The 13,339-nt window shown below is 30.8% G+C and overlaps 1 protein-coding gene across 1 annotated transcript; it reads right to left on the bottom strand.

The window, feature by feature from the left end:
• Window positions 1-4,315: 4,315 nt before the first annotated feature.
• LOC113870128 (F-box/LRR-repeat protein At3g26922-like) lies at window positions 4,316-7,043 on the bottom strand. The gene is made up of 4 exons (XM_027506729.1): window positions 6,069-7,043; window positions 5,820-5,978; window positions 5,469-5,729; window positions 4,316-4,387 (listed from the first exon to the last, which is right to left on the bottom strand). Exons 1-4 carry the CDS (start codon window positions 7,041-7,043, stop codon window positions 4,316-4,318), a joined length of 1,467 nt encoding a protein of 488 aa, XP_027362530.1.
• Between the last annotated feature and the right edge of the window lie 6,296 nt (window positions 7,044-13,339).

Genomic DNA, 13,339 nt, shown 5'->3' with positions numbered 1-13,339 from the left:
CTGAAGAGGTGCTGGATGTCCAGAAACTCATGAATGGGAGCTGGGAGGTTCTAATTAAATGGAAGAATTTGCCTAATGAGGACAACACTTAGGAAGAATTTGATCTGTTGCAAGCAATATTTCCACACTTCAACCTTGAGGACAAGGTTCCTCTCAATGGGGGGGTATTGTTGGGTCCAAGCCAAATAGGCCTCTACTAAAAACATACCAGAGAAGGAGGGGTAAAAAAGGGATTGTGGGTAGGGAGTCTGTTAGGGAAGATTCTTACGAAATAACAAATTGAATGATGTGGAAGAGGGAGGGAGCGGCTGAGGGAAGGATATAAGGTAGATGATTAAAGTGAAGAGGTAGGAAATATCTGGGAAGTGATTGAGGGTGGCTGCTGCCTTAGGAGAATTTTCTATTTCATCATTATTACCTTTCTAATATTTCACTTTTTTGCTTGTACTACTAGGGTATTCCTTGAGGTTTTAGTGTTAATTCCATAAATACATTCAGTTTCTATCAGATATTCAATTTGATTGACTCTGTGTAAATTTCTAGGGGCCCAGTTCTCCAAGCTCTGCTCCATTCTCTCTGTTTTTAATTTCTTAAATGTGTTTTCTTTTGTGATATTTAGGAAGAGCTCAATTCTTTGAACGAAATCCTTCACAAACCTTCTTCCGAATCTTCATTTTAAGGTAAGGAGCGTTCTAACCCATCATTAAGACATAGTTAATATTCTGTGTTCATAAGAGTACTATTGTGTATTTTTTTTGTTTTGTTTGAAAAAGTATGTTTGAATGATATTTATGGTTGTGAAAAGTTGATGATATGTGTTTGGATGATTGTATCATATTTCACAATATTTGTGTTGCATGTTTTAGGTCTAGAAGTGCTTTATTAAGCACGATCTCATTTAACTGAACAATGAGAATGAGATGAAAGGAAGTGTATGATGGGTACAAAGTGATGAAAGGAAGTGTATGATGGGTACAAAGTGATGAAAGGAATCAGTGTAAATAGTTATAGAGATACAATAGGGGTATAAAGTTCAGAAATGATTAGGAAATTTGGAAAAAACGTAGGGTAGAGAATGACATTTGTGCACATGTACACACTATTTCTCAGAGCAAATGCATCACATAGCTTCACACTCGTTCCTTGACTAAATCTTTACTAAGGGGCTCATTATTGTATATGTTGTATCTATGTGCATGGGCTAACTGGTAACTATTTACTTATTTGTATAAGACCTCAGGAAGTGATGGAAGCATCAAATATCTGTGATCATAGTGCATGGAAAGTATGTAGTTGAGGGAGAGAATTGTATGAAATTTTGTTTGAGTATGTATTCAATTGTGGAAATTGCTAATGTATTTATTATATGTTTGATGTTGTGATGTGTAATAATTTATTTGTATTATGTTTAATGGTAAGAAAAATGCTCATTTTCACTAAACATTTCAAGGAGTAAGGATGATTGAATCTAGAAGAACTACTAGATTAGTAAATTATCTTGTAAATTGTAGGATAAATTATGTATTTATGAAATATCAACGGTTGTGTTATTTTAAATTTGTTGTAGACTGTGGTAATGGTTCGGGCAATATTTCTACCCTAGATATGACCCTAGATTATAGTGTACCTTCTGACTATCTTGTAAATAATAAGATCTGTCACACCCTTAGTATTCATATTTATAGAGAGGCAATCAGAACCTTAGTAGCTATGAATTATGTTTACCTGTAACGCCTTATATTTCTTTCCTCAATATATGATAAATTTTCATAAAAATTTAAGTAGTAAAGTAAATTTTCTTTCAAAAACTCTTTAATGAGAAAAAAACAATGAAATGATATAAGATTCATAGAGTAAAATTTCATTAATTTATAAGTACTTTAGAAAAATAAGGTTTCTAAAATTTTCATCAGCAACAAAAAGAAATAGTAGTTTTACAACTGTTTCAAAAGAATGCTATAGAATTGAAAATATTCATTACATAACTCAAAATAACTAAGTCTTATAGCAGTTCTCATCCATCCATGCACTGTGAGCCTGATATTATTCGTCTTGGTTTCTTGAAAATGTTGTGTAAGGGTGAGTCTCTACCCTACCACTCATACATAACACATATTCATCACAAAACATATCTTATCATGATTAACGAAAACATCATGGCATTACATATCACAGTGTCATATAAAGCATGTTCGCATCTCAACACATATTATATTCCATAGATTCACAATTTCTTTTTCTTTTATTCGCGCTTACCGCGCCCTGTGGCCATAGTTATCCGATGCCTCTATCCCAAGTTGTTACACATCTATGTAAATAGTCGTCGGATGACCCAATGCAATAAGGATACAACGCATGCAATAGACAACCCTTTAGCAAAGGTAATGGTCAGGAGTCAAGTCGGGAAACGAGTGTGCGTCCATGTGGTGCATTCGTACACAATATTCCATACACAATCCTGAATGTCACTTACCACCTTGCATTTTCCTAAGATATCTCATATCGTCTCTATCTTCCACTCCCCCAGTGTATCTCTGTAACTATTTACATCATATCTTTTTTCATCTCATATTCTTTCAAGTATATTCACATGTTCACATATGTCATTTCTCATGCTCACACATATTTTTTATTATATTTTCATATAATTTTCATCATATACATCAAATCATGGTATATTCACAATACATATTAATGTGGCAACTAATCTATGTACTTTCTGGCTTATTGTTATATATAATGCTTGAAATCAAAAGTTGAGCAAATAGCCATACAACTGCAATTGAAAACAACATTGCAAATCAACCACTTATGCTTATAATAAAATAATTGAGATATTGAATAGAAAACAACAATTTTATAGAATATAACTCCACCTTTAACAATTTATATTAATGGTTGTTTTGTAACATACTTTATTCAAAGTGCAGCCAAAACAAGCACACAAACTTATAAATAAAGTGATTTGGAAGCCTACCTAGTTGATATAGCAAATTGAATCCTTTCTCCTAATGCACAAACCTTCGATGCCTTCAATGATCGAACATCACACCAATAATTTTGTTGTTCTAATATTTGTTTTTTTCTCTTGCTACCGCTCAACACTAGTTATTCTCTCTTTTTAAAACAAATTAATTTTTTTCTTTTTTTTACTTAGGGGCACTTGTGGTAGAAGGAAACATGTTTAACCTTGAGTTAACTCAAGAATATTTTGTAAAAAAGTTGAATTCTTAAAATTGCAACGTAAGAAAAATATTTCGGTAATAATACCAAATTTATATCAAACTATTATATAAAATATAGTATATCAAAGAACACTACACGTAAAAATACTAACATAAATTGCTGGACAAAAGGAAGATATTTCAGAAGTCGTGAATGTATTGCCTCTATGAAAGTTAAATGTTGTGATGAGTTAACAATACGTGGACCCTCAGAGTGGTTTCAACTTTCAACAACTCTTTGTTGACCTTCTGCTTGTCCTTTTTTATGCACCAAACTACCTATGTCAACAACGACATCACTATAGCATCTTAAGCAAAAAAATTTAGCATGCTTTCAAAGATTAAAAAAAAAAATTTGATATTTGTCATCATATAAAATGTAAAAAGACCAGCCTCATGAAATTTAGAAAGAATAGCCGTGTGACTTGATATGGTAATGAATTGATCAACAAAGATGAACAAGATAAAAAAAAAAAAAAAAGCAAGAAATCAATGCAATAGTCATAAACTGTAACTTCAACTGAATCTCAACACACACTACTGTTGTCCTGAAGAAAGTGAAGGGAACTACTTCCACGCGTTTGGTTATTACAAATATATGTCATCTCATGTTGTCTCATGCTTGATAACCAAATGATTGGGTACTTTTGCCAACCAAAGGGAGAAAAGATAAAATTTAACTACTAAATACGCCAACCTTTTCTCCGCGAAATTTTCAAAACAAAGTCAAATTAGGTTTACTACACAAATAGTTGTAGATACTATGATATTAAACCTAAAATTAATTAATTTATTAGATACGAAAACTCACAACAAATTCAATTTAGAAAAAATAAGCTCTATTTTCCTTTACTAGAAAGTTAACTAATCTCCGTGAACAATAAACACTTGCGTATAATTACAATATCTTTTCTTAATGTAGTTAATTATATTTGGAAAACAACATAATTGATAGAAAACAAATAGAATGGCTTATAGTTAGTTGCACTGTAAACAACAATCCACAGGTAAACAGGTGATCGTATTTCAATCTAAGTTCAGTTTCTAATTCTTGAATCTTACAATAGATGAGAGGAGCATGAGAACAATCATCACTCACGCAACTCATAAAGCAGATCTTTTTCTGGATTTGAGAAATCGCAAAGAGCACAAATATACCCATTCTTCAAAGTCATAAAAAGGAGTAAGATTCCAATAGTAGAAGGTTTAAGAGTAACAAATACTCGTAAACAAATTTCTGCTCAGAAACGACATGGTCAGGGTCAGTTGTTAGACGTTACAACCTTTTATTCCCGGTCTTCGTTAGATGTTACAGTCAAATCACACTTTTCTATTCAACGTTCTTAATTCATAGACTTGTTGACGGTGCAAACTGGTCTGTACCACAGGACCTTCTTTCCCATCGTAACCGCAGAAAACGGAACAATAACAGTCACGTAAATATAAATATAATTCAATTTAATGGTATTTAATTATTAAAAAAATGTCAATGTAAGCTATAAGGGCTAATTTTAAATACTTGGAAAAAAGTACATTTTCATAAAAAAAATTATATTTTTATTAATAAATTTTTTTTTATCAAAATATTTCTCTTAAAGAATCTTTTCCATCTATACACTTTAATTATATACATTGAGGTAAGTTGTTTAAAGATTGGTAAAAGAGTTAAGGGTTTAGAATTTAATTATACTATCTTTTATGATAAAATGTTTTTTTAATAAACAATACAAAATCTTTTCATACCTGTACTAACAAAAATTTTAGGTACCAGTATTATACTCCTTGTGACAGCCAAAGTGGCAATATCTGAATTTAATAGAATAAACAGCTCTAAGTGAAGTATTTGCATTCAACCAGATATTAGAAAGGTGTAGTTTATGCTAACTAAACATTCCATATATAGCGTTAAAGAAAAAGAACGTCTTCCATGCTGGTTTATTCTGTAATGACTAATGCATTCCCGATATTGATCTGGGTTAAGTGAAGTCTTTAAATTCAACCGGATCATAGAGTGGTTCGCCCCGAATGCACATTAATTTGACGCAAGAAATTATTGCTTCTCACATACAACTTTAGAGTTCATAATGACTGAAAACAATGCGGAACCAAAAATGCTGTAAATCTTTTTTCTTTTTTTTTTATGCAACAAGATACGCTATTTAAATAGCATATAATTTCAACCCGCTCACTATTTTCCCTCTATTGTTTCCATTTTCATCTCTATTAAAATTCCATGTAACAAACCTCTGAAGCTCTAGGAAACTGCATAATTCGCTGGTGCAACACGTTTAGCCTCTCTATTCCCGCGGGAGAGTCAAAATCATATCCATTGCTATAAATGTAGAATGCATCCAAAGCTGATGCTGCTTGCAACAAAAATTTAATGGCGTTTAGCTCTACTTCACTCCCTGCAAAACCATATATCTTGATGGTCTTGAGGTGTGTTCCAAAACAAGCTGGTAATGGATCAATGTTGTTTGCGCCACTTTGAGGCAGAGAGACCCCCTATGTTGTTATGAATAGAACACATTAGTTATCAAGAAAGTTGTTGGCATTTGTAAATACAAGAAAGATTTCTGGTTTGAAGCAAGTTACCATAACAAGCTCAAGAGTTTCGAGAATAGGCGAGTTCCTTAATATGGCCAGCAATGCATCACAAGAGAAACCTATGGGTGATACCGAGATCACACGAAGCTCAACCAATTTATTGAACAAAGAAAGATGCCCGATTAAAAAAGATGTTCGCGAGAGCGCCTATGATATGCACAATTGAAAGAATTCGTAAGGGTATCCAAAAACATCAAGAGAATCTATATAACAAGTGATTAGAAGATGTGAGCAAACCTCGGCAACATAATCAGTAAATGATAGCTTTTCCACATTTGAGAGGGCTTTCAGAAGTTTGAAAACAAAATAAGGCGAGTCCAAGCGACTATCTGATGGGTAGACCTCAACAGTTGCATCAGTGACCCATGAAGTACAAAACAAGAAATAATCATTTAGGAGGTCACCATCATAAGAGAATGTTTTCAGGTTACTTCCAGTGATCACTATTTGGCAGTGAGTTGGAACACTACGACCACCTGCATCATTTTCTTGATCCAACTTGACAGAATCATCGGCGTCATCTTTCCACTCTCTTATGATCAATGTCTTAAGCGATGGACAAGCGATACAAACAGCTTTAACTTTCAACCAACTACAGTCAATGAGGGTTAACTCCTCCAGGGATGGGCAACTAGAGAAAAGCTGTTGAGTTGGGGAACCATCAGGGAATATAACATGCTTCAAAGTCATGACCTTTAGATTTTGAAAATAAATGGAAGAAGGAAGGTTCATGACATGCTGCATACTAAGTTGAAAATTTGTCAAGGTTTCAGAGGTAAACAGGTGATCAGGGAGGACCAATGGTTGCCCAACTCTTTCAAAATCAAGATTTAACTCTTCAATGCTAGGCTTGATGAAACCTCCTAGCCACCTATTAACCTGAGGAGCATCCTCACCAACTTCAAATGCAATAGAGAATTTTTTAAGCCTTGAGGAATTACATGCAAGTAATTTCTCAACAAAGTCTATGAACTGTTGCCTTTTCTCAGGTGATCCTTCTTTCAACTCAATGTTTGAAATTGCCATCCACAGAGCCACCCATCGTTTGGATAATACACTTGTCTGAACTGCTTCTTTGGTGGGAAGGCTGGATATTATCTCTTGGAGAATTACGTCAGGAAGATCACCTAAACTGATACACCTTTCAATATTCCTTCCCTCTCCTTCATGATGCTTCTGGTGCTTACTACTGATCGAAGAATTTGCGTCCATGCCTCTAATCGCTTCTCGAAATGTTATACATGATATCAACATTAAAATAAGTGAGAAAAATTCTATAATAATCTAAATTGCAGGAGAAAAATATACCCATGTAGTTATTACATTAATACAACTGATGTAACATTTAAATTATTTTCCTTTAATTTAAGGCAAGAGAGGAAAATACTCGATCCAGAAACTATAACACAGTCCTTTACCCCATCCCTAAACTTTGTCATCAAAATTCATCCTCATTTATGGCTTGATTGGGTTTCGTCAAGAATCGATTTTCCAAGAATAAAAAATGTATCACTACAATGTAACTTACTTAGGAAATCGTGCACAATTTATTATTGCCTTTGAATTTTAAAATCGATTTTACACGCAACACGAACGTAAACAAATACTTGAAATTTATTACACCCAGTTAAGAACTCAATTCATTTTTTCTACTTCATTCACAACTGCAATTAATAAGCCCAAACACCACATGACGGGCCCAAGTGGATTTTGCTTTGTTAAAGCAACGGAACTAAATTCATTTCCCTTTTGCCACCTTTCTCCCATTTTCCTTGATTTTGAGTCAGGAAATAGGGAAAAAAAAAACGAAACCTTTTAACTTAACTCACTCCAGCACCAACAAAGCAAAATAGTGGGTGTCATTCTTTGAAACCATAGCTCACTCAGGCACAGCAAAGTAACGTTTTTTATGACACCAGAAGTTAAGAAACCTCTTTAAATAGTTGGTGGCATGGTTTTTCTAGTTGGCAGCAGCAACAATCACAAACACACAGTGAAACCAGCACAATAATTGAAGTAAATGGTTAAAACCATTGCTATATGAAAGCAGAATCAAAGAAGTAAAACCAAAAAACACATATAAAAGTGAAGGGATTGATTACCTGAAAGAATGAAGCTGAAAGCAAGAAAAAGGCTTTGTCGGAGAATGAAAATGGTAAGGCAGTGGCAGAGGATTTGACCTACTGGCAGCACTGCCAATGGCAGAGTAACTGACTACTACTGCTACACTCCTTTGCAGTTTGCAAAGTAACTCACTGAATGCTCATGGAGTTCATGATCTGGGTGTGTGAAAAAACATGGCACAGGCTGTTCTTATTTATAGATGTTGAATATGATTATGAAATATTTTTTTTTCAATACATTTATTGACAGATTTGGTATGTAATAAATTTCAAGGCGTTTTGTAAATTTAATGATTAAAAAAAGCAATAAATTAATGTTATAAATGTGGAGTAAATTATATAATTAAATATTTATTTAACATAAAAAATTAATATTTTCTTCTTGCAACTTAAAAGAGCAATTTAGATTTTGCCTCTCAACTTTATCTTAATTTATTTTAATTCTTTAGTATTTTAAAAAAATATCAAATAAATTATTAAAAATACTAACTTATAATTAATATTTTATCTTTTTTTGTCACATGTTATGCACCTATCACTATCTTCTTTTTTAAATTTTTACACATTATTCATTATTTTCTTTTTCAAGGTTTCAACTTTTTTTTTATGTCTTCATCTTCTTCCATCTCTTTGCTTCTTTCCTTAAATCTTAAAATCTTGTAAAGTGATAATTATAATTTTAATGATTTAATTGTTGACAAATTCATAAAATAACAATGTTATACATTGTCTAAGGTTAACTTTTGTCAATACTGGTGACAAAAGAAAGATTGGAGGCAAAAAGTAAAGTCAATGCATATTCTTTTTTTATTTTTTGGATTTTTTAATAACTCAAATAAAAAATTTATATATAAGACATTTTAAATATTTATTGCATAAAGAAAAAAAATAAAACGAAAGAAAAAAATAAAAGAAAAAGAGATGAGAGAAAAAGTTGAAAAAGAAAACGATAAACGATTGTGACATAAAAAAACAAAAATAGTAATTAAATTTAATATTTTTTAAAAATAAATGATTTATTTAAAACATTTTTAAAATATAAAAAATTAAAATAAAGTTAGAGTATAAAATTAAATTTAAAATTTGAGTTGAAGAATAAAAATACTAATTTTGTCTTTCATAAATATTTAATATAAAAGAATTTATTATATAAAAGGTGCAATTAATTAAATTTAATTAAAATTTACTTCAATTTAACATATTTAATGAAGAAAACGTTTCAGCTAAATTAATAATTAAAAAAGTGTATCAGCTTAAACTAATAAATTATTTTATGAAATTAGTGTTTTTGTTTATGCGATACATCTGTAACCCATGATGTAAATTATAATCTTGCAATTATAGTTTATGCGTATATAATAAAAAATTTATTAAAATATTCATATAATTTTTTTTAAACAAATTGTTTGTTAATTTTTAAAAAACTTATTACTTTAACTAGTAAATTTTTTGTACATCAAAAAGTAAAAGGGATATTTAAATATTTTATATGAAATATTGAAAGATAATAAATCAAATATAAATTAAATGATGTAATTAAATTAAAATATGACTACTTGTTAAAATTCATTCAATGAACGTTTTTAAAAGTTGAAAAAAAAAAAAAACATGTTCTTGATTATTAATATATATATATATATATATATATATATATATATATATATATATGTGTGTATGTGTGTGTGTTGTAATGAGAATATATGTATATGTGATGACGTAGACTGGTACGAGCATGTGTGGTGATTATAGTGGAACTAGGATTGTTGAAGATGATTGGAATTGGATTGAAATTTTAGCTAAGTGTCTAATGCAGGGTATTCTCGCTGCAGCGAGACATCTCTGTACCGAGAGGGTAGTGGGAGGAAGGCGTGAAACTATCACCTTCTCGCTGTAGCAAGAGAGCGACAGTTTGAGGTGTATTTCTGGGTGCAGTCTCGCTGTAGCGAGATTTTACAGAAACCAGGGTGCAATTTTCTTTGAGATTTTTGCTATAGCGAGAGAGAGTGTCGCTGTAGTGAGGTCCTACTATAGCGAGAGTATCGCGACCAGAAAAGGATTTAAAGCGGTTTAGGGTTTGGAGAATCTCATTTCTCATATCTCCCTTCAAAATTTTTTCGATTCTCTCAATTTCAAGCCTTATTTCACCGATTAAATTGTCTCCAAGGTTGATTGAGAGCAAGATTGAAGGTTGGATTCACGTTTGGGGTGTTTAGAGGTAAGTTTTATGGTTAGGGTTTTGGTTTCTCGACCCTATTTTCTTTTTGAGTTCTCATGGAAATTCTCCATGTATGTAGGATGGAACTTGTGTGGTGGACGATTCTAGTGTTGATTCACGTTGTGGGTCTTCGAATTGAGGTAAGGGGAGACACTACCCTATCTCATTTTGTTTAGAAATCCATTTATTTACTATGTGGTAATGTGGCTGAGATTGGATGTGGGAATATGAGTGCTTTTAATGAATTTATCATGCTGGGCAAAGCATGTTAGATGTCGGTTGGTATTATGTGTACTGAAATGGTTAAATTGTGTATGATTGAATGACCTAATGGATGTGATTATACTTGTGTAGAATGTATTAGAAATTATGTGAAGTATGGGCAAGGTGAGACTCTATGTTTGCTTGTGTGTTGGATAGTGTAGAGTAGTCACCCTTACATTTATTTTTCAGGTGACCAAGACGATCAGCACCAGACTCAGTGAGGGAATTGATGATACTACTTTTGAGCTCAAATTTTATTTTGAAATTTTAATGTACTTGGATTAGTCCTGTAACAGTTTTCTTGATCAAAATTTGTAAACACTTATATTTTGGAATATTTTGTTGAACTATGCTTTGAAAATCATTTGAATGAAAATTTATTATTTCCATTTTTACAAAATTTATTTATTTTAGAAATTAAATTTAAAGTGTTACATAATACATCGACAAAATCAATAAAAAATAATTATATATTATATATTATAAATTTATACTTTATCTAAAAATATCTATAATATTAATTAGCCATTTATACATTAAATGACTCAATGTATTAAATTATTTGAGTAAATGGTGACCAGCTTGATATCATAGATTTCGTATAAAATGAATTCAGTAGTTAATGTAGGCAACTTTTTTTCCTACTTATCATTAAAAAAAAATTAACTGCTTTTATTCTTTAAAATTCCTTAATTTCTTTGTTCGTTTACCAAAAAAATTTCTTCATTCCTAGATTTTGTTCTAACCTCAAACATAGAATTTCTTAGCAATTCAGCCTACTTACCATAAAATCCATATTTTCCAAAATTGAATTAACCAAAAATAATTCCTTATATAATTCAAATATATTATTATTATTATTATTATTAAAAGAATTATTTAATTATGTTTATAAATATTTAAAATTTACTTGATTAATTTTTAAAATTAAATATTTATTACCTAATACTTTATTTAATTTAAGAAATATTTATCATTATTAATTTGACCATAGTCAAAATAGTATTGTATGATGAGGTGCTTATACCAATTTAATGACTAATTTATTTTTAAAAATTAAAATCTCATTTAAACCAAGATTTTAAGGAAGTGGGTGATAATTCTTATATTTTCCAAATAACAGTTGAAATTTTTCAAAGTAATGAAAATGCATGTATTTTTCAAAATTTTTTAGAAAAATAATTTAAAAATTTAAATTCACATATAGAACAACTAAAATTTTTGCCATGACAATTCATTTAGTTCATGACACATACATATAAATTTAAAATATAAATAACTATGTCAATTGATAGGGTAACTTTGAATTACTTATTATAGCAAATTTTACTATGTATCATAAATTCAAAAGTTGATAAAAGAATAATTACATATTTTTGTCAACTTCAAATTGAAACTTAATTCAAATTATTACAATACTTAAATTAATCTAAACACCACCAGAGTAATTCCTTCTCACAGACTCACTAAGAGTATGATTCTAGATCAAATCAACGTCCTTTAACTTCTTCAATTAGCATTTCTTGGAAACATATATCGTAAGGGTGAGTATTCTCACCCCACTAATTCTTTTTATTTATAAATCATTCAAAATAACACAAGAAACATAAATTAGTGTCAAATATAGTAAATAGTATTAGTTTCAATGGTACATTAACAAAACCACAGTATCAATAACTATATCATTCATACTTTAAATCACATAATGTGCATTGAGATAATACTAATTCATATATCATATTAACGAATGTTACAACAGATCAAACATAATAATTATATAATTAGTACTTTCAAACATATACTAGACTCATATCATTTAATATATTTTCACACCGAGTAGTGTGTCATAATACATGTGTTATAACCATATTAATCAATGCATTATAATACATGCATTATAATTACACCCGTCAATGTATTACAATACATTTATTATAATTACACCAATCAATCCGTTATGACTCACCTATTACAATCACACATATCACAATTCTGCAATCATTGCCTCTGAGATCCTTTGAGGTCTTACATAAGTATAGATGGTCGCCAGTTAGCCTAAACAACACAAATACAACGTGTGTTCCTATTGTTCACAATTCTAAACACTAGCAAGTGCACTAGGAATTGCAACAAGAAATGAGTAATTTTTAAGATCAGAATATCGTCTCAACAGCGAATTAGGCAATCAATTATCACTTCACAGAACAATCACCATTTGAGATATATAAATTTGGAAGATTTGTAACATTCAGAAGTCAAGAACAAGCACAATTAAAAGGTAAGAAACTTGCAGTAAAAACAGATTATGAAAGTTGTGATTAATTGAGATAGGAATGAAGAATAGTTAGGAATTTACTTCACAAGAATGTCAATATTGATTCAATTATGCCTTTGAACATTCAAGAACTTGGTTAATTGACAATCAGTTTCATATATTAATAGCCAAAGGTTAATTCCTTAACTCAATGACCCTAACAAGCAACTAAACCACCCTAATCCCTTAGGTGAAGTTTAATTTCAAGTTGCATTAAGACTTAGAACCTTAGGATTGTAGAATTAGGTCTCCTTATCCCTAAGAAATCCCCAATTCTAATTGTTAACTCAGATCAGAGGAGCAAATCCAACTTCCATTGGTAAATGTTCCTCTTTGATTAATCACACAAATTTCCATTCACAGATTGCAATAACTGCAGAATTAACAATTCAATTAATCCAAGAACTCAAAATACAGAAGCAAAAGTTAAATCAATACATCAATTCGAGTTCCATAAGCTCCTAACTATGGAGAATTAAGCAAACATTGTAACGGAGAAAAAGAAAGAAGGAGAAGAAGAGAAGAATTGCAGAGAAGCCATCTCCACGAGCTCCAATCCAATGCCTCTTCTTAGAGCTTCGAAATTCGACCC

The sequence above is a fragment of the Abrus precatorius genome, unplaced genomic scaffold (genome assembly GCF_003935025.1).
Source record: "Abrus precatorius isolate BTA unplaced genomic scaffold, Abrus_2018 Scaffold6, whole genome shotgun sequence".
NCBI lineage: Eukaryota > Viridiplantae > Streptophyta > Magnoliopsida > Fabales > Fabaceae > Abrus > Abrus precatorius.
This window is presented reverse-complemented; position numbering and strand designations above follow the sequence as displayed.

What these genes read in the sequence shown, in the direction of transcription:
- LOC113870128 (XM_027506729.1), bottom strand. Translation starts at nt 7,043, where the DNA reads ATGGACGCAAATTCTTCGATCAGTAGTAAGCACCAGAAGCATCATGAA. An exon ending in TTACTGATTATGTTGCCGAG is followed by an intron (nt 5,979 to 6,068) that starts GTTTGCTCACAT and finishes TGCATATCATAG; the next exon opens with GCGCTCTCGCGAACATCTTT. An exon ending in AGTTTCCTAGAGCTTCAGAG is followed by an intron (nt 4,388 to 5,468) that starts GTTTGTTACATG and finishes ATGACTTTGAAG; the next exon opens with AATGGGTATATTTGTGCTCT.